This window comes from Curcuma longa, chromosome 4, assembly GCF_044706935.1.
Source record: "Curcuma longa cultivar G26 ecotype Majalengka, Jawa Barat chromosome 4, ITB_CL_G26_1.1, whole genome shotgun sequence".
NCBI lineage: Eukaryota > Viridiplantae > Streptophyta > Magnoliopsida > Zingiberales > Zingiberaceae > Curcuma > Curcuma longa.
In genome coordinates, this window is record NC_133864.1 from 11,780,788 (window position 1) to 11,807,887 (window position 27,100).

Here is a 27,100-nt window from a genome sequence, read left to right on the forward strand (position 1 = left end):
CAGCCTCTGGTCTCTGATGGCTTGCTTCACTTCTTTCCTCTTCTTCCTTCTTCTTCTCCTCCTCCTCCTCTCCTCCGCTCTCCCTCCCGCCGCGTCCTTCTCCTTCTCCAGCGCCGGAGGAGGAAGCGTCAGAGACGGCCGCCATGGCCGCGTCCGCGTCTTCAAGCCTCGGCCATGGATTTACAGCGGCGAAGGGAACGGCGGCGGCCGCCGGGGCGGGAACAGGTTAGTCAGGAGGAAGGGAAGGCGAGGGAAGAATGCCGGCGGGGCTTTCTCCGCAATGCTGCCGAGGGGGTTCGTACCGCCGTCAGACTCCTCTTGGTGCCACAACGGCTCGCCCAAGTCCGTCTCCCTCTTCTGCGGTGGCAAATTGACCTCGCCGTCGCCGCCGCCAACTAGATGCCTCAACTGCTGATTGGATTAACTAGTTTTAGATGCTACTTAACTGTCCCGTCTTTCTTGGTATTTTTCTTGTTCTCTGTCATCTTGTCCATGTCAAATTCTCTTCTTCTTCTTCCTCATTGTTAGTTTAGTAGCTAGCGATGTAAAAATTGAGGTTGATCCAGAATTTTGATGAGTAGTGAGATCGCACGTTGAATTTTTTATGGAACACCAGTACTCTGATCTTCCATAAGTTTTATAAAATCTTCTGAATATTAAAGTGAAGCAAAAACAAAGCAGACAGAGCGTGGAATGAATGGAAGATTCTGCTTAGATAGTGTGCAGCAAGTAAGCTACTATTGAACTAACAGACAAGAAAGAAAAAGAAAAGGAACCACTTTTCAACTACTACTAAAAGTGGCAACAACCACGAGAGGGACATGATCATGTTCCCCCAAACCCTTCATTAATTAATGAACAATTAATTGAGAGAAAAAAGAGGAGTTGGAAGGGAATTATGGGTGAGCATTATTCACTAATTACGGTTACTTAATTGTTAGTATGATCTCTCATTATTATTTTGTAGTGATAGGTTGATAGCCTTTTTTTTGGTACAGAATTTAATTTGTCATAAGTGTTATCCCATTATCCAGAGAGAAGATTTGGGAACTCGAAGGGAAAAAAAAATATGACAAAGCTACAAATAACTCAAAAGACTACGATAGGAAAAAGACAAACCTTCGCTCAGAAATCTTGAACAGGATCTAATAAAAGAACGATGATGGAAAAAGACAAACTTAACCTCAGCTCGGAAATCTTAAACAAGATCTAAATAAAGAACTTGGGGTAATTTTCTTAGTGGAGTATATGCAACTTGAGGACTCAGACCTTGTGTATGTCATGCTAGTATTTCATGCTATATTTTCATACAATTTATCATTTCTCATATATATATATATATATATATATATTAGATCGGTTTTTATCGGATCTGATTATTGAGTCGACAATTGTAAAGCCTAACAACACAAAGACTCTGACAAAAGTCTTCTAGTGATGACAACCGAAAGAATTGAAAAAGAAATTAAGGAGAGATCAAGACAAACTTTGATGAGACCTCTCCGATACTCAAATTGGATTCAAAAAGAGAATTTGAAAGAGATGATAATGAAGTGGAAATAGTAATGCTCAAAATCACATCCGGTCCTCCTCAATGTTGCCTTTGTTACCCTATATAGGAAATGAAGAGGTGGTAAGAATCTCCAAGGACGTACCTTTTTTCTCTTTATCAAAAGGTGTGATCTTTTTGTAACGGATACTATTGTAACTATTGTATCGCATTCGAGATCTAATTGGCTGGACTAATTTGGTCAAGCTCGGCCATGAGTCAGTTGATCATGAGCTGATTGACTCGACCCAAGTTCAATCATGGGTTAGCTAACTTGACCCAAGTGCATTGATCAAGCCTTTAGCCTGATTGATCGGAATTGAACTCGGAAGAATTGGTACTCTAAAATCATAATGAACCAATTTGCGACCTTTCTTGGTGATTTAGTTTCAGCATCCTAAGCAAGTTCTATTCCCATGAGACACAATTCAGTCATTATCATTCATTTTCCACTCAATCTAGAAAAAAGTGTTATATTGTAAACCAATCAAGTCACTTACAAGCTATTCAGGTCTTGGTTCGAAAAAAAAAATTATTCGATTAAATTGACAAGCAGAACTTAAGTCTGATTTCGAGCTTGAAAAATATTATCGAGTCAATTAATAATATTTCGTTCGTGAGATGACGAATATATTTATTTAAAAACTCACGATCATGAATTATAAATATTATATATTAACGAATCAAATTCAAATTAAACTAGTTTAATTTTTAAATGAGTTATTTTTAAATTGAGTTCGAACTAAATTTGTTTAACTTTTAAATGAGTCATTTTCGAACCGAGCTCAAACCGTTTAGGAACTATTTAATTTCACTACGAGTCAAGCTGGAGCTTAAGAATTAAAATTCGAATCGAACTCGAGTCAAGCTCAAGCATAAGGAAAACAAATCGAGATCTAGCTCAAGCTTCTTACTGTTTGTCTCAGCTCCATTCAGTTACACCTCTAGCTATAGTGCAACGATAAATTATTTTCGTAGTTAATCATGCATTTATGGATCGATACGATGCACTACGGATTAATTTTCTCTCATGAAAAGACAATCCTATAAAATACCTACAGAGCAATGTACATTGCTCTTTTGTACTTTTTGATTTATCCTAGTAATTGATGAAAAACTTTTATTGGAATGAGTTCGTCATTTTCCGGACTAATAGGTTAAAAGAACTAGATACAGGAATTATTTAAAAAAAAAAGAAAAAAAATAGTACATAGCCACCAAAATCTATCTAAAAAAACCCTTCACCCTTTACAGACTTAAACTGAAATTCATATTAGCAAAATGTTTTTAACTATTTAAACTAAATAAGATTATTAGTACTGTAGCTTTCATAGCTCAGCTGGTTAGAGCACCCGTTTAGTAAGCGGGAGGTCTTGAGTTCAAATCTCAATGAAAGCAGGCGTTTAAATTATTTTTAAATTTACTTATCAATTAAAGTAATTCCTGATTAGATAAAATATTCTAATTTTTCCTTTTCAATTGTCACAAAAGGGACCATTTTCAATTGACCCTGTTGACTAAATTTCTTTTAGCTCCTAACAAAAAAGCAAGAAAATCATTTTTTTAATAAAAAATAATTATTATTTGAGTGCTGAAAATGGTAAAATAAATAAATAATTCATCCTAAACTATAAATTAATAAGAGACTAGACTTAACAATTTTTTGAATTTCATTTTCAACAAAAGAAAATATTTCAAAAATAAAATATGTTTATTCCCATGTCTGCTGTGCTTTTACATCATGATCTTAAAAGAAATTATAAAACGTCATAGAAAGATAAAATTGTTTAGAGAATAATAGTACAGAAAATGATCGAGATACTTGGGAACATTTATGAACGCTAAATCAAAATTAGATCGGCAATTTAATGCTCGTATTAATAAATTAGATTTATTAAAGAAAATAACTATATTGTGTTGCTTCGAGATCTGATTGGCTGGACTAACTTGGTCGAGCTTGGCCATGAGTCATTTGATTTGACCCAAGTTTAATCATGAGCCGACTTACTAACCCGAATTCAATCATGAGTTAATTAACTCGACCCAAGTGCATTGATCAAGCCTTGAGTCTGATTGACTGGAATTGAACTCGGAAGAATGGTCTGACTGAACTTGAGTTCGTCTAGAACTGATCCAGATTTGCATTGACAAAGTCTTAAACTTGCCACCTGCCCGTGCTGTCTCTGCCACATCACTTATACCTTAACAAACACATTTTACTGGAACCCTTATTAGAAAAGGAATTCACGCATAATTAATTAACTAACGTACTCTAAAATCATAATGAACCAATTTGCGACCATTGTTGGTGATTTAATCTGACCATCCCAAGCAAGTTCTACTCCCATGAGACATGTGCAAGACAATTTAGTCATTATTATTCATTTTCCACTCTGATCTAGAAAACGTGTTATATTTGCCTCCAAGGCTACAGAGAGGTGTAAATTAGTCTAAGTCCTTCGTGAGCTATTCAACTCTTGATTAAAAAAAAATCATTTAATTGAGTTAACGATCAAAGCTCGAGCTTTATTTCAAACTCAAAAATATTATCAAATTGATTAATAGTATTTAATTCGTAAGATCACGAACATATTCGTTTAAAGGCTCGTGAACTTATTTGTTAAGAGACTTGCTTATATATAGAGAGAGAGCCGTTTATGAATTATTTAATTTTGTTACAAGCCAAACTCAAGTTTAAGAATTAAAGTTTGAATCGAAGTCAAGCGGTCAAGCCGAGCTCGAACTTAGGAAAAATAAACTGAGATCGAATGTGAGCCTCTTATTATTCGGCTCAGTTTAGTTTGATTAAACTTCTAATTATATTGTAATAACAAAGTACTTTCGTAATTAATTATCCATCTGGATTGATTCATACCTATGACACTCTATGAATTAATTTTCACCTATGAAAAATACTCTTGTAATATTGATTGTAGGGGATGCATCATTTGTACTTCTAGATTTATCGATTTATCGGCGAAAAACTTGTATGTGACTGCATGGTACTGAGTCTGTAAAAAAATAGAAAAAGTAGTATATAGCCATCAACATCTATCTTAAAAAAACCCCTTTACAGACTTAAAAGTGGAATTCATATTGGTAAGAGAGATTTTAAAGTATTAAAATAATTCTGAATTCTTATTGTAGCTTTCATAGCTCAGTTGGTTAGAGCACCCGTTTAGTAAGCGGGAGGTCTTGAGTTCTAATCTCAATGAAAGCAATCATTTCGATTATTTTGAGTTTTTACTTGTCAATTAAAGTAATTTCTAATTAGATAAAACCATATAAAATATGCTAATTTTTCCTTTTCTTCTGACGCATAAGGGACGATTTTCAATTGACCCTGTTGACTAAATTTCTCTTAGCTCCTAACAAAAAAGCAATAAAATATATTTTTTTAATAAAAAATAATTATTATTTGAATGCTGAAAATGGTAAAAAAAATAAATAATTCATCCTAAACTATAAATTAGTAAGAGACGAGTCTTAACAATTTTTTGAATTTCATTTTCAACAAAGAAAATATTTCAAATATAAAATATGTTTATTCCCATGTCTGCTGTGCCTTACATCATGATCTTAAAAGAAATTATAAAACGTCATAGAAAGATAAAATTGTTTAGAGAATAATAGTACATAAAATGGTCGAAATATTTCGGGAACATTTATGAACACTAAATCAAAATTAGATCGGCAATTTAATGCTCGTATTAAAGAAACAACCTTTAATAATTCATGTATCACAGACAAAAAATAAATCCGACTTGGGCAGAGTGCAACGGGATTATTATGGTAATTTCAACATCAATTGTTATTTTAAAAATTATAGATTATTAGTATAGTAATTTCAACTCGTATGACTGTTTAAATTGTCCATGAAAATTTGAAACTGGGCCAATTTCATGTCACGCACAACACAGAGACAGAGACAGAGACAGGAGACACAAAGACAGAGACTGGAGACAGAGACAGATGCACTACACGGCCTGCTGTGGGTGCTGCTGGGGGATGAGGGTGGCCGCCCTCTTGCAAGCCATGATGGGTTCGCCGGAGAGGGAGATCACCGGCAGGTTGTCGCAGTTGCAGATCTCGATCATGAAGCCGTCGGGGTCGTGGAAGAAGAGCTGGTCCACGTAGATGCCGCCCTCCTCCACGCCGCTCTGGACGTACGGTATCCCCAACTCCTCGAGCTTTTTCTCCACCATCGCCAAGCTCTCGCACTGCTCCATTACAACAATCCCTTAACCGATCAATTTTTTTTTTTTTTTACAGTAGTGTTACAAAACAGAGTACGAACGATGAGATATCTATATATCACCTGGAAGGAGATGTGGTTGTCCTTGGGGTTGATCTCCCTCTTCTTGGGCAGCTTCTCAGGGTCTTCGGATCGGAGCAAGTGGACGCCGATTCCGTAGTTGAAGAGCCTGAAGCATGAAGAAAGAACTGATCATGAAAACAGAGTGGCATATAGGGTAGATTGGTGAAAGGAGTAGTGGATGGAGTTAGCACCAGGCGCCGTCGAAGTCGAAGGAGTCCGGGCGGCGGATGGGGTGGAAGCCGAGGACGTTTTGGTAGAAGTCGAGCGACGCCTCCACCGATCTGCAAACGATGGAGATGTGGTTCAAGGACGCCAGCGGCAGAGCTCCTCCATCCCCACTATCATTCAACATTTTTTTTCTCTTATAATTATTTGTTTGCGTGTTCAATTACAAACTCTGCTATTACCCGCTCGAAGATATGATCAAAAACAGAAGAAGAAGAAGGAAGAAGGAGGGGGGGAAGAAAGGAAGGGAGGAGGAAACGGATTCTGTGGAAATGGAAATGAATGTTGATCAACAGAGGGAATTGGACAGGACGTCTGAGGAAGGGTATATATATATAGAGAGAGAGAGAGCAAGGCGAAGTAATCTGACCAGAATTTAAGGCTCATTTACTTGACTTTGACTTTAGCATTGCGATAAGACCATTGGATGCTGAGTTGGCGAAGGGTCCCACTGGAGGAAATATATGAGAGGTTTTTCCTTTTTTTGTGGATCAGATTCTTGAATAATTCTTTGGCTTTTTCCGAGCAATTTCCTTGGGATTATCCTTTTTTTATCAAGTCGAGGAACCTTTTTGGTTAAGGTTTGTTTTTGTTGACTAATTTTATTTATTTATTAGTTCTTTCAAGCAAGCAAACGAAGGCTTAATTTTAATGGAACACACAACATATATATGGAGTATATATACTTAATATCTTCCTTTCCAAAAACTTCATGTTAATTAATTACTAAGTATAGCATTTGCGTGACATAAATAACATGTTTATGCACCGAAGTTACATATGCATTATATATAACGTAAACTATACAACAATAGTTATAATTAATTACTTCAATAAATTAAAGTTATTAATAGAGTTTGAAAGCTAATTAACATGTGATCAAGAAAGGATTGAAACAGTCCAGACTTGCAGGACAATGGTGCCACGGTAGGAAATGGTCGTGGGGCCGAGGTTGTCACTTAGGACTACTGGAATTATCATTTTTGTCCCCGGGGCAATGGTGCAACGGTAGGATCCCTAGTTACGACGTATTTACAGAAATTTTCTTTCATGTTTATTAGTTCTTTCAAATGAAAAAAACTTCCAGGTTGTCACCTAGGCACTGCGGGATCCCTAGTTACGTCGTATTTGCAGAAATTTTCTTTCAAATGGGAAGCGCAATCAAAGGATGTTAGGCGTCTGAGTTGGTTGCGATCACAATTTTTTTTTTAAAGAACTGATTGAAACAACCTATAATTTAATTTGGAGATATATATCCAATGACTACAATAATGTAATAGTGAAACAAAAAGAAAATTTCAAACTAATTCAAAAGCAATGATCGCAGTATCGTGCAAAAACAACTATTAATTAATTAGATAAATTTACTAAAATACGTGTACAACTGTACGTTGGATTCCAAAATATATAGTTAGTTCATGCTGATTATGTCCTATAATCTTCTTTTTTATCAAAAATATTCATTTTTATTCATAAAATGAATAATTAGGTATATGTTAATATTTCTTTATGACATCTAATTTCTTTAGTGTGTGTTTGTTCTTAACAATCACATGTAATCAAAAAGTAGTTCACATAATATAATACAAGCAAATATATATAATGAAATAGAATGAGTATTTACAAATTAACATGAGGAGGGTACATAAAATATAAAAAAATCCAACTTAATTTCCTCTAAACTTTCTCTCATCATTTGAGATCATATGATGAAATCCTTAGAATCCATCCATGTGGTTCACAACTGCCAAGCACCAACTCGCATAAGTGGTTGTTGAGTGGTACCAAACTAAGATGATATATATATATACATATATATATATATAATTACTTTATAAAGTCTTAGTGACATAATCATTTTTTTATTTGGAGTTTAAGTAAAGACATAAAAGATGATATTTAATATCATCAATCAACAAATTAAGAGATGATAGATTTAGTGCTTTGCAAGCAAGTGCAAAAACACCATGCATGTGTGAGGTTAATTTGACATGCATATATATATACAATTAATGGAAGGTGATGTGCCAAGTTTAGAAAACTTGAACTTCCAACATGCTAGCTTTTTTCTCTGTTGCCAACTAGCTATACTTCCATTAAATATTGAGTTAATGGGTTTGCATGGTGGTTTCATTGCCAAGAGGCAGCTTGAAGTAACATGAAGAGAAGAAGAAGATGATGAAGATATGGCTTGGTGTTGGTGGTTCCTTGTTGGCATTATGACCTAATTGTTCGTGCTTACATATATACAAAGAATTGGCTGGCTATATATGAACTATATATCCAACTAGTCATCATCATTAGAATACTGATTAATGCATGTGCATGTATAAATAATTAGGTATATCAGGTACTCTTTTATCATTGTTAATTTGTGTCGACATCATGTATGTCAAAGGATATATGCAAAAGAGAATGATTGAAATTTTTTGTTTGTTTGTTTGTTTGTCACTTGCATGTTTAAAGGAAAAAGATACGCTATACCAACTTTAATAATGCTTAAAAGAAACCGTTTGCTTGAACATTTCTTTCCCTTGAAAGCCTTTATCTTTATGCAATAAAAGAATGTTCGAGATATTCAAAGAAGCACAAAGAAATTAAAGCCCCTTCAAAATTAAAGCTAGCTTATTCTCGAGTTGCCTATGCTTTTCATGTATAGTTCCGAGGAGTATATATCCATGAGATAACCAATATTTAGCATCAAAGTTGACCTATATAGGTTTGGATAGATTCTGATTCGTAGATCATAAGAACCTATAATTCATGAATGATGTTGAATCAACACCAAATACATTACTTAAGAAGACTCAAGTTAAATTATGAGGCTTTTCCTCACTCATCATATATAAGAAGTGAAGATGATTTTATCAACATCTCTTATCCAATCGAGGATATATAAGAGATGATGATGTGGGCATTTGTTTGTTCCATCATTTGGTTAAAATGTATGTTAACTAAACATTTACACAATCCACGAGTTAAACAGTAAACTAATTGATTTTATTTATTCCTTAAATATAATTAAATTGGAAAAAAATCAATTAAGTTTGATCCCACCTCATCTAATATAATTATCCCATATAATAGTTTTGGCTATATAGTGCACGTGATCATATAACCATATCATCTATTTTATAGAGATCAAGTATCTCTACATACCAAAAATAATCTTTTAAATTAAATAATATTAAAATCGAAATATAATTTTAAATTTGAATTTTAAGAATTTAGAAAACACTAACACGCTTAAGTAGTTTTAAATTTGATTATGTTGGTTTTAATTTTCCACTCACAAATCAAGTCAACATGAATCGAAGTTATTCATCCTCTCTAACTCACACCAATCCCAACAAAAACTATCAAGGTATAAAAATAAACATATTTGATGAAGAAGGAAGAAGAGAAGGCCATTGATGATGAAAAGATAAAATGACATTTAGAGGGAGATAAATGAGTGTTCGAAAGGGAGACAAAATGACATTTGTAATTTATCATAATTTTTTAAAAAAAATGATTACTATTTGTGAATTTAAGCAAGTTTCTTTTTGTTTTTTATTTTTGGCAAGTGGGTGAGTGGTGTAGGTAAGTTTAAAGTGCATTTAGAGCTTTTCGCAATGGAGTAGGTGTGGAATACCCAAAACAAAAACACACCCAAAATATAGGAGCTCTAGCGAGGGACGTAGGAAATTTGGCCATGTTTTGTTTTGTATTCCAAGTATTCCTCATCCTCACAATCGGACATCCACATCTCTCAATGCTTGTCTCATCGTTTATTGCTAGCTCCACCACCATCTCTCCCTAGTGCCGGTGGTTGTGCATGACCGTGGACTTGTTCCAGATATTTTAATTGTAGATTCTTTAATATATTTTTTTCTTTTAAATTAAATATTTGAAAATCGAACCATAATATATATATATTCTAAAATTTTTCCAAATCACCTAAACTAAGTTGGTGAGAGACATCAACTCATATCTTAGCCTAATCTACCAATGAAAATTAAAAGCCCCTAAATGATTGAATTAAACTAAGATGGTGACATAGAATCAACATCCATCCCCTGACCCATTTAATCAAGATGAACAAAAAAAACCCTAATTATTAATTTTATCAAAACACCCTTTTTTTTTTAAAAAAAAAGAGTAAAATATTATCTTACTGTATTTCTTTATTATGTTTAAAACACTCCTATTTGTTGTTATTATAAAATAAAACAACATGTAACAGCCAAAACATATTAAAATAATTTTGATTAAATTTAAATAATTTTAATTTAATAGGTAAAGAATTTTTTATATAAAAATATTTGATTAGTTTATTTTAATAAAAATATTTTGGAATTAGAAATATGATGAGAATATTATTTTAATGTTTTTTTTACAAAAATTAATAATAAAGAGGGTTTTTAAAAAAAAAAATTTTTGCCCAATGGGAGGAGGGTTATAAGAGTCGGTTACATCTGTCTCCATTGTGCGTCGTCCTCGCCGGGCCACCGCGCGACTTCAATTCCCAGATTGAAGTGCCAACTGCAAGTGGCGGCCACTGCACTTCCAACACACACACACACACAGGAAGAAAGCAAAACAGAGAAGGACACTGAAGGCCACCGCCTCGTCCTTCCTTCTCCTACTTCTATCTCATCTTCTTCTTCTTCTTCTTGACTGTGAACTGTGAAATGATGAGTTCGGACGGAGAGGCTCCATTGAGAAGGGGCGGGGAGAGAAGGAACCACCCTCACCCTCCTCTTGTGACCTCTTCCTACCTTCTTCCTTTTCTTCTGCTAAATCTTTTTCGTAATTTCTTGATATATGATTAATCACGATGCAATTTTTGTTTACGAGATCGCGGTTTGGTCTGCAGGTTGATAGCTCAGCGTGCCTCTGCAGAGTAGATGCGGGATTCAAGACGGTAACCGGAGCCAAAAAGTATGTACCGACCTTGAAGCTCTGTGCTCATCCGAGCATCAGAACCTCGATCCATCCTGTGAGAACCAGCGCCAATATCAAGCGAGAGCTGCTCGAGAGAAGCCGATGCGGATCTCCTTTTCTGCCCGGCCTTCCCGACGACCTCGCCGTCGCCTGCCTCGTCCGCGTGCCCCGCGCCGATCATTGGAAGCTGAGGCTGGTGTGTAGGCGGTGGCAGCGCCTCCTCACCGGCAACTACTTCTACTGCCTGCGCAGGAGCCTCGGTCTCGCCGAGGAATGGCTCTACGTCATCAAGAGAGACGGCCGAGATGGCCGGATTTCTTGGGAGGCCTTCGATCCCGTCCGCCTGTCATGGCACCCTCTCCCTCCCATACCCGACGACTACTCGCTGGCCGTCGGGTTCGGCTGCGCGGCCCTGAGCGGCTGTCATCTCTACCTCTTCGGAGGCAGAGACCCCCGCAAGGGCTCGATGAGGAGGGTGATCTATTACAATGCCAGGACCAATAAGTGGCACCGCGCTCCGGACTTGCTCCGGCGCCGGCAGTTCTTCGGCTCCTGCGTCATCGACAACCGCCTGTACGTCGCCGGCGGGGAAAGCGAAGGCGTCCGCCGGTCCCTCCGGTCGTCGGAGGTGTACGACCCGAGTAAGAACCGGTGGTCATTCATCGCCGAGCTGAGCAGCCCAATGGTGCCCTTCGCCGGCGCCGTCTACCAAGGGAAATGGTTCCTGAAAGGACTCGGAGCGCAGAGGCAGGTCCTCAGCGAAGTATACGCGCCGGAAAGCGACACCTGGGAGAGCGTGCTCGACGGCATGGTGAGCGGCTGGAGGAACCCCTCGGCTTGCATCGACGGCAAGCTCTTCGCTTCGGATTGCAAGGACGGGTGCAGGCTGAGGATGTACGATCCGGCGACGGACTCGTGGAGGAGAGGGAGAGACAGCAAGGCGCACGCGGGGAGCTCCCGAGCTGTGGAGGCGGCGGCTCTGGTCCCTCTCATTGGGAAGTTGTGCATCGTGAGGAACAACATGAGCATCACTCTGGTGGACGTGGAAGATGGAAGTGGGGAGGAGGAGAGACGGGTGACGATCGCCGGAAAAGGGCAGATCAAAACTTTAATCACCAATTTCTTGTCGAGCATTGCAGGCCGCAGTGGCATTCACAGTCACGTTCTTCACTGTCAAGTTCTTCAGGCTTAATTAATTATATTAGCTGTTGCAGCCTAATTATATTAGTGAATAATTAAAGCCATCTCCTAATTAAGCATTGCCATATCGTTTCGTATTTGTTAAGTGAATCACTCAAATACAAATGAAAGTAAGGGAGAGAAAATAATTAACTAGATTAGCTTACCATTATATTCATCCATGAGTTAGTGAAGATGATTATTAAAAATAAAAAAAATAAATCAAAAGCTATTTTTTTTCAATCAAAACGAACTCAAATCTGATTTAATGGGACCAATTTGATTTTTTTAATTTTAATTTTTATTAGTTTTAGTTTAACTGCGTAGTTTAATGGGGTTGTAGTATTTTCTACGGTTATTTATTATTATTATTATTATTATTATTAATTTAAAATTTGTTTATATATTATTATTTTAACTCGGTTCCTGCCATCAATAGCAATAGGACCGAAAAAAAGTATGCAGTAGCAAAATCGTAACCGAGTGGTGCCGGCGCGGCGGAATCCCTAAAGCGGCGTCAACAGCTAACTCGTCACGCCCGATGGCGGCCGCAGAGCAGCCACCGAAGAAGAGGAAGCTTTACGAGGCAATCCTGGAGCACCGCGCCCCTCCGCCTCCCCCTCCGCAGAAGTCCTTCGTCTCATCCCCTCCCCCGCCCCCTTCGCAGGAGGAAATTATCCGCAAGCGGAGGAACAAGGAGGAAATCAGGAATCTGGTAGATTGCTACCGAAGGATCAAGTTTTGCACTTCCCAGAAGGATGCTCGCCTCATGCCAGAACTTGAGCAGGTCTATCTGGCCCTAATTACCGCCTCCAGAGGTTCCATATCTCTCGCGCCTCTTTTTCTTCTTTGATTTGCCTAAAATTACCTAAAGCTAAGAATCTCCCCAAAATTGCTTGATCTTTTTGTATCTTTCCGTTGTCACATCAGCATTTTTTTTCTGCACGAAAAGAAAATTAGCACTGACGTTCATTCAAAATTTCAACTCCAAAGGATCAATTATATTTTCTACTTACAATTGGTAGAGACTTCATTTCAGTTGTCGATGGTATGTACGTCGTTTCTTGATGTCATAGATCACATAAAATTGGCAAGAATTATACTACATGTCATCTCCAGCAATTTTCTTGTTTACAAGTCGCCGTCCATTTCTTAACATTCCTTTACTCATCTGAAAAATCTTGGGCTTGTTTATATTGGAGAAGAATGGGAGAAAGGAAAAGAAAAGGTCCTCTTTATGTGTTTGGTTAACAATAGAGAGTATAACAATGTGTGTTCCTCTGGTTGGATACCAAAGTGGTAGAAGGGATTGACATACAAAGATATGATTTATTTTTCTCCACCCAAATACTTATTTAAAAACTCAAGGGAAGATAAAGGCTAAGTGATACAAAAAAGTATTGGACCAGTATTATCCTTTTTAATGTTCAGAAAAGAAAAAGAACTTCTCTAAATTTTACTAATTTTGATATGTATCAGCGTAATGCAACCAATTTATGCTCATCCAATCTGTAGTTACAATTTTAAATGGACCCTATGGTGTAGCTATCATTAATTGAATCAAATTTTCAATTTAACCGGCATTGGTTTAATTCTAGGAAGGACTGAAGTCAGATATGATTCCTTTAGATCATCAAGGAGCACCGGGGTAAGTCAGTGTTACTTACATTTGATGTCTTTGCATGATCCTTAGTAGGCCTTTGTGCATATGGTGTAGTTTTGATTTGTAAAAGTTTAACCAGATGAATGAAATCATAACTTCAAAGGGCACTGTAGGAAAAAATATTGTTTTTTTACTCTTCTTTATTTGTTCTAATAAAAAAAGACTTTTCTTTTCTCTATAATACATCCAATTAAAGGAAGAATGCTTCTTTTTGTCTCCTATGTCTTTACCTTCCTCTCCTTCTCATTTCGTCCTCTCCACATTTCTACTGAAACAAGACCCTAATAATAAGTAAAACTTGGGACAATACAGGAAATTGAAGTACCACAAAGGCTTTACAAGTCTCCCTATCAGTTGATATAAAGACTAAATTTTGCATCATATCTTCTTAGTTCTTACCAAATTTTTAGATAAACTCTTTTGAACTTTAAGTATTTCAAGTTTCATATCAATAACTTGCTTACCTATATTATAGTACATTGGAAGCACCACACTGTATTGTTATAATGGTGTACAAATCATACCAATTAGTACTGAGATATCCAAGTGTGTCTATCTTGTATGTGTGTTGGTGCATACCAACCAATTTGATCAACTCAAATATAGGTATTCATTATATTCTCTTTATCAAATTATGTTTGCCCCAACTAAGGATCTTATTCCTCCATTAAATTTTATGCAAGGTTATATCACTTATAATACTTGAATCCATTATATCACTTGTAATCCAAATTATCAAATCGAGATTGTATCATGGATCATTTTGTTGAATTATTGAATTGTGAATCATATCAAACTGTGAATCAAAGTTCAAAACAAGAAATTATAAATATATTACAAATATAATTATACTTTATTCAAAATAATTTGAAATCTAAATTTATGTAAAACAATGCAACATTTCACCTAATAGCATAATAAAATAAATGTGTTAAGAAAGTAGAATATGAGAAAAGGGAGATAAACACTATTTCTCAGTACCACAACTTCAAATGAGGTCCCTTAAGATATGCATAAATACCTAAGAGGTCCTCCACTGAAGTTCCTTGACATTGAACTTGACATTTGGGGTTGAATTAAGCTCATGGAGTAAGTTCTTCTTAATTTATATAAGTTCATATCTTCCGTTGATGATGATATACAAATTATTATTAATTTCATTCCACTAAAAATTAGAATGGAATGAGTAATAAGAAACTTCCTTCTTAAATGATTTTGACATAGAAAGATTATTGTCGTCAAATTGAAGACAACTGAGACAAAAAAAATTCTAAGCTACTAAAAATTGGTGTGCTTATTGCCATTCTATGTCTCAATGTGACACAAGATTCGTTTTTCTTAATCATTATTAGATGCCTATTGGCTATCAACGACTCTGTGTCTCCACTTGATTGTTTTTTTTGTCATTATGAATTTTGAGATTTCATTCCTATAATAAAAAATTCATCCTTATTTTCAATCTTTATAATAAATATGATTTAGTTTATTGAATATTTACGTCATGTTAATTTCTAGCTGATCATATATATTCATACCAAGTCACCACAATTCTTTTTATTTCCAATTCATAAGTATGAATGGTATCATTGTATATGTGAACATAGTCCATCATATGATATGAATTTTATGATTTTTGAAGACTATGTTATCCATCTTATGATATGAATCATGATATGATTTTGACAACTATAAGCTGTAATTACATTAAATAAAGTTTGCTTTGGTCTTCCTCAATTCCTTACAATTTGTGCTTAAATTAATTCGACTGTAACTGCACAACATCAGAATGTATTAGTCTCACTTGAACATCTCTATATCTTATCATCCAGTTTATCTCATTTTTGCACCTATTGGAGCTACACCTTGTTGCTCTCATACATTAGTATTTTGTTTATAAATCTAAATGTAGGCAATTCCATTAGTATTTAAAAACCTTGATTTAATTTTATGTTGTAAGCCTCTCCAATTGTAGCTTTGTTGCCAGTTTGTGGTGTTGGAGAGTTGATTCTTGTTCTAGTAGAAGTACGCTATTTAGCAGTAGGCTTTTGTTTAGGTTCACAGTCAACTTTGAAAATGAAACTGTGATGTTCATTTTTCATGGGTTCTTCTATTAGACTATTACATGTGGCGACCTTCTTTCCGCAGTAAGTACAAGTTATATAATAAAATAAACTACTTTATGCTATGTTATGAAACATGAATTTGACTCTTTTAAATGAGATATCTGTGCTGTTCTGTTGCGTAGGTTGTACGAGCGTGCAACGTATAGTTGCTGATCTTATTCCTCGGTATGCAGCATTCTGTCCTACTGCTCTAGAAGCAGCAGCTAGAGTTTCCATCAACATGTATAATTGGAGTCTGGCTATAATCATGAGAGGAGAGGACATGGATAGTGTGGCATACGAAACTGTTAAATCTTGTATTTTTGGACTGGTTGACATTTCTTGCACGGCATCATCAGAAGCTCCAACATCCTCTGTCATTCAGGGCATTTGTTCTGCAGTTTTCTCAAACATTCTTACCTTTTTTGTTTCAACTTTTGAGGGTAAGGATATATATCCAGTGGCTAGCAGAGAAGTTGAAAAGCTTCAAGAGCCAATGGAATTCCTTCGTGAAATGAAGGATGATAAGGAGGACAATGAACCTGTTCTGCATAGGTTATTTAAGCTTCGAGCACTTAGTTTGCTTTGCATATTGTTTGCCTTCCCAAAGAACTTACTTGCAGCCTGCTTTGAACTCTTTGTTTCTGGTGGAAATGATAACACTCTACATAGTGGAGCACAATTCTTTCTCCGTCAGGTGACAAGTCATTTGAATGGTGCTGAGAACGAAAAAAATAATGTTTCAGATGGAGAAACTGATCCATCTTCACCATGTCCAAAATCAGCAAGAACTGGTGTAGATTCTGATGGAAATGATCAAACCAAAACGAAAGCAAATAATGACAGACTTGAAAAAATGGTGTTTGAATCCAATAATTGTTTATTGGGAAAGGTATTGATATTTTAAACTAATTCACAAATTCCAGCAGAGATTATTTCATTTGAATTTATCTCAGATAGTACAATAGATACAGTGAAAAGTAAGTTAACATTTTTTGTGGGGAAGACACCTTGATAAAGCATGAATTTTTTTTCAACCCTTGATATTCCTAGGCATCGAGTTACATGTTGCTGTGCTTTGTGAAAATGCTTTGTTGAGATTATAAGTGCTTGAAAAGTAATGAGCCTTTATCAATAGGTTTTGTCTTTTTGTGCAACCTTAATTGCAAGAATTGTTCTGTTGTGTGCATGCTGCATATCCACACGTAATAGATTGCTTTTAGACATTGGGGATGGAAACAGTGAATTTGTTCTGGTCCTAAGTTTCTTCTCCCAATTCGTACATAGATTCAGATAGAGAATTATTCATTTTGAATGAGAGATGAATCAATTATTCAAATTGTTAAACATAAATTTCTGCAAGAATGCTGAGGACAATTTTGCTTTGCAAATACCTCCTTTTAGAGTTTACTGTAATTGTCTGACTCTATACATAAAGGCTAAAAGAACTGCCAAAAATCTTAATTTCTGATATGCATTTCTATTTTCTAGTACTTGATTTTATGTCAAGGTGTGTTCTTTGTTGCATGATTGTGATATTCAAACATTCACAAACTTATTAACTCTGGCCTCTCTATGCAGGCAATTAAAAAAGATCCATCCTTGGGAGTTTGGATATTTTCTTATTGTAGAAAATTATCCAGATTACATGGGACACAGGCTACTAAAGAGTTATTATCAATTTTAGAAAATGCAATAGGGTCTGTGTCAAAGTTCATTGATGGAGCAAATCTTGAAGAGAATGACATGGTCTACTCGCATGTGTCAAAATATGCAGATATCAGCAGCTCATATGTGGCTAATAAGTACCCTCCTCAGCATGATAGAGTTCTTAATGTCTCAAAGGATATAATGTCAGGAATTCCTGATAGTTCTTCAGCTGATGCACAGAAAAGAATTAATGATTCTTCTGAAAACACTACTGGCCAACATGTTAGGTCTTTTTTCCCATTGCAACATGAGATAAATGCACTGCCAAAGGATGGAAGTTGCATTAGTGGAGGGGAGAGGTTGGCCAACTTGAAGAAAATGGATCATGAAAACCAATTCTTGGAGAAGACACCTGATCCAAGAGAATTGAAAAGAAGTCAGTCTACTTTAGGCATTGTGAAGGATTCAGATGGTTCTGGTGTTGGAGCTAAGAAGCACCATCATAGTACTGATATTGGCATGACGGCAAATGCATCTACTTCTGGAGCTGCAACTGCAACATTTTCACTGCCTGAAGGACATTCAGGTACTGGTGAACTTACACTGGATAAGTTCACTAAGCTTTTAGTAAAGCAAGTTGATGCTTCTGTCCCAGAAATGGAGTTGATCAATGCATTTTCGAGATTTGGAGAGGTTACAGGATGGCATTTTGACAGACCAAATGGCCGCTGCTATATAGATTTCCGGTTGCATGAAGCTGCAGACCTCGCAAAGTTTCAGTTGCAGGGTGCAAGGTTTGGGTCTACCACAATTCAAGTGGAAACTATGAGTAGAAACATTGGAAGTGCTGCTGACAACGTGCTTTTCTCTCCAATGGCTCCAATGTTGTATGGTGCTAGTGCTGAAAAGTGCAACCCTCAAATATCTCAATTGCATTCCTTGAGTTCGTCGCTCTGTGCTAAGTACAATTTTAATAAAAAAAATTCTCATGAAAGCATTAATCAGAAAAAATATTCACTTTCCATGAAGGATGAAACACCTTCAAACACTCTTTACATTACTATATCTGGTAGCTTGTCCGCACCATTTGAAGATGATGATTTGAGGGCCTTGTGCAATCTTGCTGTTGGAAATGTTGGTGCTGTAGTCAGATTGACACGAGTAGGCTTGCAAAGCTCTTGCTGGTTTATAGAGTTTAATAGTGTTGATGCTGCTGCTACAGCTTTAGGAAATATACAGAGTTGTCCTGACATGTTCCTTCTAGCTGAATTCAGGTATGAACTTCATAAATTTCTCTTGATATCCATAATTAAAACTGCCTCACTTCGAAATTGAAAATATGTTAGTCTGCTGAAATTTTCTCAAATGTTACTTGTCATCCACTTAGTAATTTTATGGAATTTGGCCAAGTCAATTTGTCGTTTTTTCTGACATAGTTAATGAGCTTAGAGATTCAGAATCATAATACCAACTAGATGAGTGAGTAGGTGATTAAGGTTTCAAAATGTGTGTGTAGATGCTATGCGGTTGACATTGCATTCACATATGCCATCAGTATTAAAAAAATATATTTTAAAAATTATGTTGATAATAAGGACTATCTTATATACAAAATAGATATTAATTAGCAAAGTCAAATTCATGCTTCCATATAGAAATTAGTCATACAAACAAATACGCAAAATACATTAATCTATTTAAATACACAATGATATATTTTAACTGCATATGTGGCTGTTACATGGTTTCCTTCCAAATTCCTAGGCAACTGTATATGAGGCTTAGGTAGTCGTTTTTTGAAACCATACAGATGATGAAAAATATATATATATTTTTGAAAAATAGTTATTTATTATCTGAAAACTTAGATAATGTTGTCATCATTACCATCCAACTATTTAGTGTTGGTTGGAAGATCTTATTGCTCTCTTGAATTCTTTTCAAGGTATTTTTGCTATGAGCATCCAAATTAATTAACTCATTTTTTTTATTACATAAATTAAAGTGTTCTTTAGTCTCCTACCTCTTACTCTTTCTACTTCAACCAATTCAACTTGTCTAACTATAAAATTTATTGGTCACGTTTGAATACACAGCACTACCTCAACATATTTTCTCTCATTTAATTATTCTGGAAGCTACACCTAATGGCTCTTATATATTAGGATGTTCTGTCTCCAATTTTTTTTATTAAACCCATATTCAACTTATCTTCTAATTCTTTCTAAATTAATTTGCTGTACATGTTGTTTCCTGATTATTTAACATTCTGACTACTCCGTTGTACCTCATTCTCGAGAAGTTTTCCTTTCAGCTTAAGGGGCACATGATGATAACACAACACAAGATTCTCTCCAATTCAACCAACCATTCTTTATACTATTAATGATAATTTTACTAGTATTTCTTTCTTGTTCATTAATAAATCCAAGATATCTAAAATTCTTAATTACGTAACTTTCATATTCTTCTATCTTTATTTGCCTGATTGTTTTCTTATTACAACAAAAGGACATCTTTCACCTTTTGGTTCTTCCTAGATTTCAAAGCAAGGATTCTATCCTTACTGGAGTGTTTAGTGCTTAGTTGGAGCTATTGCAGTATGCAATCCTTTTTGAAGTAGATCAAGAAGTTGACTTTTTGTAGAGGTTTGTGTAGAATAAATTTGAGTTCAAATAAAATGTTTTGTTAAATGTAAAACATTTCACTATAAATAAAAGAAAAAAAAGGTTTATACTAATTTGAAAAATTCTATCATTTCTCCTTTAGAACTCGGATCATAAAGATCAAGGCACAGAAACAATCTCTACTGCTTTAAGCATGCGTACAGCCGTGTCACACTACATGTAGTGGACCTTTGAATGCTTGCAATGGTGGCAGCCTACGATGGAAGTCATCCATTGGTGGAAGCCTAGCACATTAGAGCCATGCCAGCTCGCAACTAAACACACTTTAACTTTCCCATTGGTAGAAACCTAGCACGCTACATGTACTTTTACTTCGTCGGCTTCCCTCATGAATTTTGGTATTTTATTTACAATACATACTTTAACTTTCCTCTTAAGTTCTACCTTTTGGTCTAATTTTCTTATCACAAAGATTTATCTTTATCGTAGTTAATCTTCATGAGAACTGTTTAGTTTTTCTCTGACTGAAATGGCGGTCTCTTTTGTATAACTCATGATAAGTGTTTTTTTGTTGAAGTTTTGCTCATCAGACTGAATAATCTCCTTTTGAAATCTTAATCAACTAACGCTGTGTCAAGCTATTTATGTCCCTCTAACCTCTTGCAGGAATACTGGAGTCCCTGTGTATCATGGAGAATCAACCACACCAAGGTCATTAAATGCCTTGGGATATTCACCATCTCCTGGAGAATTTGGGTCTGCTGGTTTTGAAAGTAAACCAGGAAATCCTTATGCTAGATCTTTTGCAAATAAACCTGATATTGGTCACCACCATATGCCAGTTTCCCCAAGAGTGCATGTAGACAATTTAGGAATGCAGTTACAGCATGGCCAAGCATTCCAGTCAAATTGGAATCCTACTACTGGTGCTGAAATTCGTGAGATGCCCATGGACATATCATTCCCTGGTGAGTACTACATTGAGGTGGCTTGAATTTCTTGTTCATTTCCATACATTCTTACTGGCTCTACACTTTATCGGTGATTGATGACTAGGTCCGGCAACCAATGCTATTGACAGAAACTGGCATTACATGAAGCAAGAAAATGAGCCACAGATATTTGGCAAGGGGAGCATACCCAACCGCCCTAGCATTACACGTAGTGGCTCTGTCATACCATTGCCATTACCAGCACCTTTGGTGCGCCCTGTATATTTCACTCCAAGTAATTGTTGGGATAGTTCTGGTCGAGGTCCTCCCTTAAGCCGAACTCCAACAGGAATGATGCTCCATGATAACCGTAATATTAATACATGTCCTGTGCCTTTTATCCCCTCTTCTATTACTCCACTTTCACAATTGCCAGGTGGTGCTATGCAGCAGAGACTTGATCAAGTAGTGAATGTTCCTCCTTTACCAAATATAGTCCCACCACCTCCTCTTCCATCAGATGTGGCACCTCCATTACCTTCATCTCCACCTCCACCACCACCCTCACAGCCACCCTCTGTGCCACCTCCTCCAAACTCTCCTCCTTTGCAACAATCCAAGGATTTCCTCTTGCGAGCAAGTGTATTATCTTCTCACCATCAGTGGCAAGGCAATCTTACAAAAAGTGGTGTTCACTATTGCACAATTTATGCAGTTAGAGAGGACTCTGTTGCCTGTAAATATTCAAGCACATTATCAGAGCCAGCAGAGTAAGATTTAATTTTTCATATTTGATTCTGTATCTGATGGTTTATGCAAAGTTTTAATGATTTTTCTCTTCTCTTGATGTTGCAGTTGGCCTTTTAGGTTAGATGTAACAAAGCGCACAGACATTCAACATGTTAAGTCAACTTTTGCAAACACTCCACTGCACAAAGTGAGTTCATGAAGACCCTTGGAATCACCATTGTACTCTGCCAGGCTACCTTCATTTTACTTTTATTTCCATGATTTACTTTATTATTGTTGAAAGAACTAGCTATTTGTTGTAGAAGAATTGGAGCATGTGAAATTGCTTTCTAGTATGCTTGTGTGCTCATACAGGCCAGTGGCAGACAGGTGGTTTCTGTTGGTGCAGTCTGCTATGCTGCAAAGTAGATATAGGTGTACCATTTCAAGGAAACATTGAACAAAGAAGAATGATAGAAGCTATGTTTGTTTTTAGTCAAGATATTAGGGACTAGGATTGTCAACTAAAGGAACTAACTATGACGAGATTATTTCTTGCTTCGTATTTGGTAATTTTATTTATTAGGAAATGTGAATTCAATATAGCAATCATTTAGAAACTGGCCTTTCATATTTGCTATTTTTAGAAGTTAGTTCTTGTTAGTTGTAGGTTCATGAATCATTTCTAATTCAAGTACATAGCCATTGAAAAGGTCTATTATGTAAGGATGGATAGGCTACAAACTATCTGCAAGCAATAAGACTCAAGGATTTATTGGGATTTTATTGTCTTGAAATCAGCCTCTTTTGGAATTAGTTGCCTTGGTAGGTTTCTCAGAGGGATAATTGGTGTGCTTCAATATGAAATTATGTGCTGATGGTTAAAACTATATTGGTTTGAAAGGAAAAGGTGTTTATTGCTTACATATGACCTTCCATTTAGGCTGAGCTTATGGGAATGTTACCAAATTGGTGAATGATTAGTTTCCAATACTATCTTTGCTGAATTTGTTCCACCAATATTTTTGATAATTTTATTGATATATTATATTATATAAATAACAAATTTGATGATTAGGAGCAATCATACATTATATAAATTTGTTTTATCAACAGAGCAACATTTATGGTTGTTATTTTCCTGTCAGCATTATAAATCTATTTATTGAATTCCTTCACGACATCTTACACAATAAAACCTTTAAGTTGGTTATAGAGCTCAGATCACGAGTTCTTATACTTTCCTATTATTTTTCTGTTATGAACTTTTATTGATTAACATCATCACCCATCATGAAAATTTTCATAGAAAGACTGCCAGTTTGAGGCTTATCTTTTTGCAAATCAATAGCATTTCACATTACTCCACTTTACCTTGATGTAGGATGTTCACAACCATTTAATATATAAAATGAATCCTTTAGTAACATATTAAGCCTTTTTTTTTTTGCAATAATTACTTAAATCCAATTCATAAGATGTCTTCATACTTCTAAGACAGGATCGTTTCACATCTCTTTCCATGCAAAATTTCTGATATTAAGTTTGAATGACTATTTGCTAATTAATTTTGTTCTTTTCTTTCTTTTCTTTTTCCTTTTTTTGATATTTTGTCTATACAAAATCACCAAATCCTAATTTTCCTTATTCATATTTTTTATATTTTGTGTATACAAAATCATCCATTGTTGGACTCAGTTTACTAGTATTGCATTCTTTTTTTATAAACTTTGTGTGCATGCTTGCTCCAATTCGGTATGAATTAGTTTTTAGCATTCACCTACCGTTTCACTTTCATATTGTTTGTTCATATACTGCTAGTATAACATTATGTTTTATGCAGAAATTAGCATATTTGGTTGTATTCCTCTTGTAATTGACTGATTTATACATTACATGGTGTAGAGAGAGGTCTGTCGTTTGCTACCTTCCACCACAAGTGACCAAAAAGGAGTAAGTATTTTTCTTTAATGCATTGTACTTTCATCCAGATCTGAAAACATGCCTTTTATACATTTAAGCATATTTTGGTTACTGAATCCATACTGTATTTTCTCTTTATTCTTCCTGAGTATAAAGAGGATCATGCATTACATTGCAGTATCATATTGAATCTTTATCTTTGCCATTTTCATTTTCATCAAGATGTGTTAATTCAAACTATTTGGGTTTGCTATCTTGAATGTAGGCTGTTGGTTAATCCTAGTACTAATGAAAAAATGCTAGGAACTTTAGACCTGACCCACGATGCAAATCCATAGCTATAATAATATTATTTGTCTCACTACCAATAGTTCTAACACTCAGAGAACAATATTATCATTTATATATCATTTATTACATCAATATAATTATTAATTAATCTTTTCTTCTACAAAAACCACCCTAATGTTTTGTCTAGCGAGTATCATAAGCTTTTCTAATCATAAAGTTATGTGCAAATCTTTATTTTTTGTTGATCTTTTTCATTGGTTGTCTTATTAGATAAATAACATTTATAGCCAAATTGGTTGTGAGAAATAATTGTCTCATCGCTTAGGTCCTTTTGGGAATAAAAAACAAGACCTATTTGTAAGGTTCAAAATCTCGAGCCACGTTTAGATCTTTGACCGAAATTCGGTATCATGTCGATGTTTCGTTGTATGGTGCTGGTAATGAATTAAAGTCGAAGAAAGAAAGAAATGAAGCATAGCAAGGAGACATGGTTTTAAATTTTGTATCATACCGGATGAAACGGTCGAAACATATCATTTCAATAAATTATTAGAACTTGATACCATACAATGTCTTCTTCCTTTATTTTATCTCCTTCCTCCTTCAACCTCCAATATATCACATGATACTGGAACAATATCTTTCCAATCAAAGACTGAAACTATGACACTCGAGTTTTTGAACCTTGATGGCGAGTGGTATCGAGTTTCGGTAATTCACTGTTTAAATTTTTGTTCACTGTTTTAGAAGTATGTTTGTCAATTTTTCACCATTTGAAAAAGGAAATTAGGGTGGGGGTGAGGTGGGATCAATCTGGATTGGTTTTAGTCTTTCATTGGCTTGATTTGGCACCGGTCTAAGCTATCCTCAGCTTGGCTCAGGAGCCACCTTAAGGCCACTTGGCCTGTGCCTGTTTACGGCTCGAAAGTGGTTGTGCTTCGTGTTCTAGATGCATGGAAGCTTCGTGGATGGTCTTGCAGGCAAAGGGCCAAGACCTGCACCGTATGAATCAAGAGGTTGTGTTGCAAGTTGAGGCATCATCAGCGACCCCTTGCACATGGTGAAAAACAAGGAACAGAGAGAAAGGGGATCAAGGGAAATAAAGGGAGGTCGGCAGTCTTCCCTTGGGGAAATACTACTTTTAGAAAATCCTAACCTAGGAAGTAGGTTCTAATACCATGTAGAATTTTGGTAAAGGAATTAATTATTGCTTTTATGAGATAATCATATATAAACTATCAACATAACACTAACCGATATACTAATGTGGGATTAAACCCACTAAGCTAATATTCCTATTACTCTTTTAAACAAATTTATCTATATTAGCAGTGCATTAAAGGAGATTGCATTAAAATGACAATTGCATAAATAAACTACTGGGAAGAGAGCCTCCCAGAATAGGTGAGGAGGATGTCATATGCTGAGCAATAGGAAGCAGCATGGTAACTGCTCCTGTGGCTTGTTAGAGACAATATATTTTTCCACCACCATCTTCGCTATTGACTATAAAAAATTCACTCTTGGACTCGACAAATTCACCATTGCCAAGCTATGCACGAGGAATCAACCTCCTCCCATCTATGTTTCATCAGTGCCACTTGACCACCTATTGTTGTTGTCGTTGATGGAGACTCCTGCACTTTAATGTTGCGAGGAAAACCTCTGGGAGAATTCCTTCTTGCCAGTCTTCCACTGAGAGAACATCATGTTGTCTTCATAGATATCAATGTAACAGAGAGGAGGGAGTTTTTGACCTTGATGTCAGTTGTGCTGCCACAAAGGATAATGAGCCACCACTTTTTCCACCATTGTCAGGTGCATGTTGATGAACACTCGTGCAGCTACATGAATGATTGCTTGTGTGTTTGATAATGAAGCCGCTGAAAAGCATATGTAACCTCCAGGAGAGGTGATTAATCAAAACCTAACCATGTAGTGTCTAATCACGTGCCTGGTTGGAATGTTAGATTATGAAAGTGGATGACCTAATTGACATGTGCTTTCAGGCTCCCCATTAGATTACTCCCACACATCTATTGTGCATAGAAACATCCAATGACAATATTGTGCTCTAGTTTATGAACTGTGTTTGATGCCAATACTATAATTTTTCAGTTGTATTTGGTTTGAATTATCATTGCTTGCTCTATTCCTTGAGAATTATTCTGATTGAAACTAGATGATACTTAATGTGTTATAAGTTAATAAGTTCTTGTAATGATACTTACTGTTCCGTTGCAGATTCAGGACTTTACTTCGTATTTGAGACAAAGGGATTATGCTGGAGTGATAAAGCTTTCTGCGAGCAAGTCCATGTGGACAAGATTGCTCTTTATCCTCCCCTACTCGCTTGACATATGCTCCTTGCTGGCCATTGCACCTCAACCAGCGGAATGCCTGATTGCTTTGGTTCTGCCAAAAGAAACAAATGTGGAACAACCGTAGCTTTATATAATGTAGTGTGTTGCATGTGTATATCTAACATTTTCTATTTAAGTATACTCAGGAGCACTTTTTTGAACGCCTGTAAAATCTTTCGTTTTTTTATTATTTTATTTTTAATCTTTGGGCTCTGCTATTTAGCTTCAGGGACTGGGCATCTGAGTGTTGTAATACTGATGCACCGAACAAGCCTGACTTTACCTACGTTATATGTGGTTTTGCGAAACGACTCAATGTTTTGCCCAAAGGTGAACCTGTTGTTTGGTTTTGGATTTTCAATTGATGATCATCTTTTTTTCCTTGTTTTCTTTGATAAATAGAGGGAAGCTTGTTTGAGAAATTAATTTAAACATTTATGCTTCTTAAGTTGGTTTCTTGTGACTAGGTTTTAATTGTTTTGTTTTGATGTTTCACAACTTAAAATGTTTCAAACTAATGGCATCGTCTTAGACTTGTGTAGGGATAATTCTATTGTGGATCATTTTTAGTTAATTGACTTTGTCTTGAAGCTTGATTGTAGCACGTGGAGCTTCCATCTTGA

At 35.9% G+C, this 27,100-nt stretch overlaps 3 protein-coding genes and 2 non-coding genes across 6 annotated transcripts; 4 read left to right on the plus strand and 1 right to left on the minus strand.

Moving 5' to 3' along the window:
- The first annotated feature begins 2,873 nt into the window (after window positions 1-2,873).
- TRNAT-AGU (transfer RNA threonine (anticodon AGU)) lies at window positions 2,874-2,947 on the plus strand. Its single transcript has one exon. It is a non-coding gene; the product is annotated as a tRNA-Thr (tRNA).
- A 1,748-nt stretch (window positions 2,948-4,695) lies between these two features.
- On the plus strand, window positions 4,696-4,769 carry TRNAT-AGU (transfer RNA threonine (anticodon AGU)). The gene has a single exon. It is a non-coding gene; the product is annotated as a tRNA-Thr (tRNA).
- A 588-nt stretch (window positions 4,770-5,357) lies between these two features.
- Window positions 5,358-6,308, minus strand: LOC141827963 (glyoxylase I 4-like). Its single transcript, XM_074715312.1, has 3 exons — window positions 6,059-6,308; window positions 5,868-5,973; window positions 5,358-5,769 (listed from the first exon to the last, which is right to left on the minus strand). The coding sequence occupies exons 1-3, from the start codon at window positions 6,217-6,219 to the stop codon at window positions 5,527-5,529; spliced, it is 510 nt and encodes a 169-aa protein (XP_074571413.1). The 5' UTR covers window positions 6,220-6,308; the 3' UTR covers window positions 5,358-5,526.
- A 4,278-nt stretch (window positions 6,309-10,586) lies between these two features.
- Window positions 10,587-12,244, plus strand: LOC141827497 (F-box/kelch-repeat protein At1g55270-like). Its single transcript, XM_074714762.1, has 2 exons — window positions 10,587-10,837; window positions 10,951-12,244. Exons 1-2 carry the CDS (start codon window positions 10,766-10,768, stop codon window positions 12,208-12,210), a joined length of 1,332 nt encoding a protein of 443 aa, XP_074570863.1. The 5' UTR covers window positions 10,587-10,765; the 3' UTR covers window positions 12,211-12,244.
- A 428-nt stretch (window positions 12,245-12,672) lies between these two features.
- LOC141828392 (uncharacterized) lies at window positions 12,673-26,690 on the plus strand. Of its 2 annotated transcripts, none has more exons than XM_074715818.1 (8): window positions 12,673-13,015; window positions 16,106-16,854; window positions 17,544-18,886; window positions 20,906-21,207; window positions 21,296-21,941; window positions 22,027-22,108; window positions 23,806-23,853; window positions 26,359-26,690. In XM_074715818.1, the coding sequence occupies exons 1-8, from the start codon at window positions 12,739-12,741 to the stop codon at window positions 26,560-26,562; spliced, it is 3,651 nt and encodes a 1,216-aa protein (XP_074571919.1). In that variant the 5' UTR covers window positions 12,673-12,738; the 3' UTR covers window positions 26,563-26,690. The 2 variants fall into 2 exon arrangements, with proteins under 2 accessions (XP_074571919.1, XP_074571920.1); XM_074715819.1 differs by having other exon boundaries at window positions 16,157-16,854.
- Window positions 26,691-27,100: the final 410 nt, after the last annotated feature.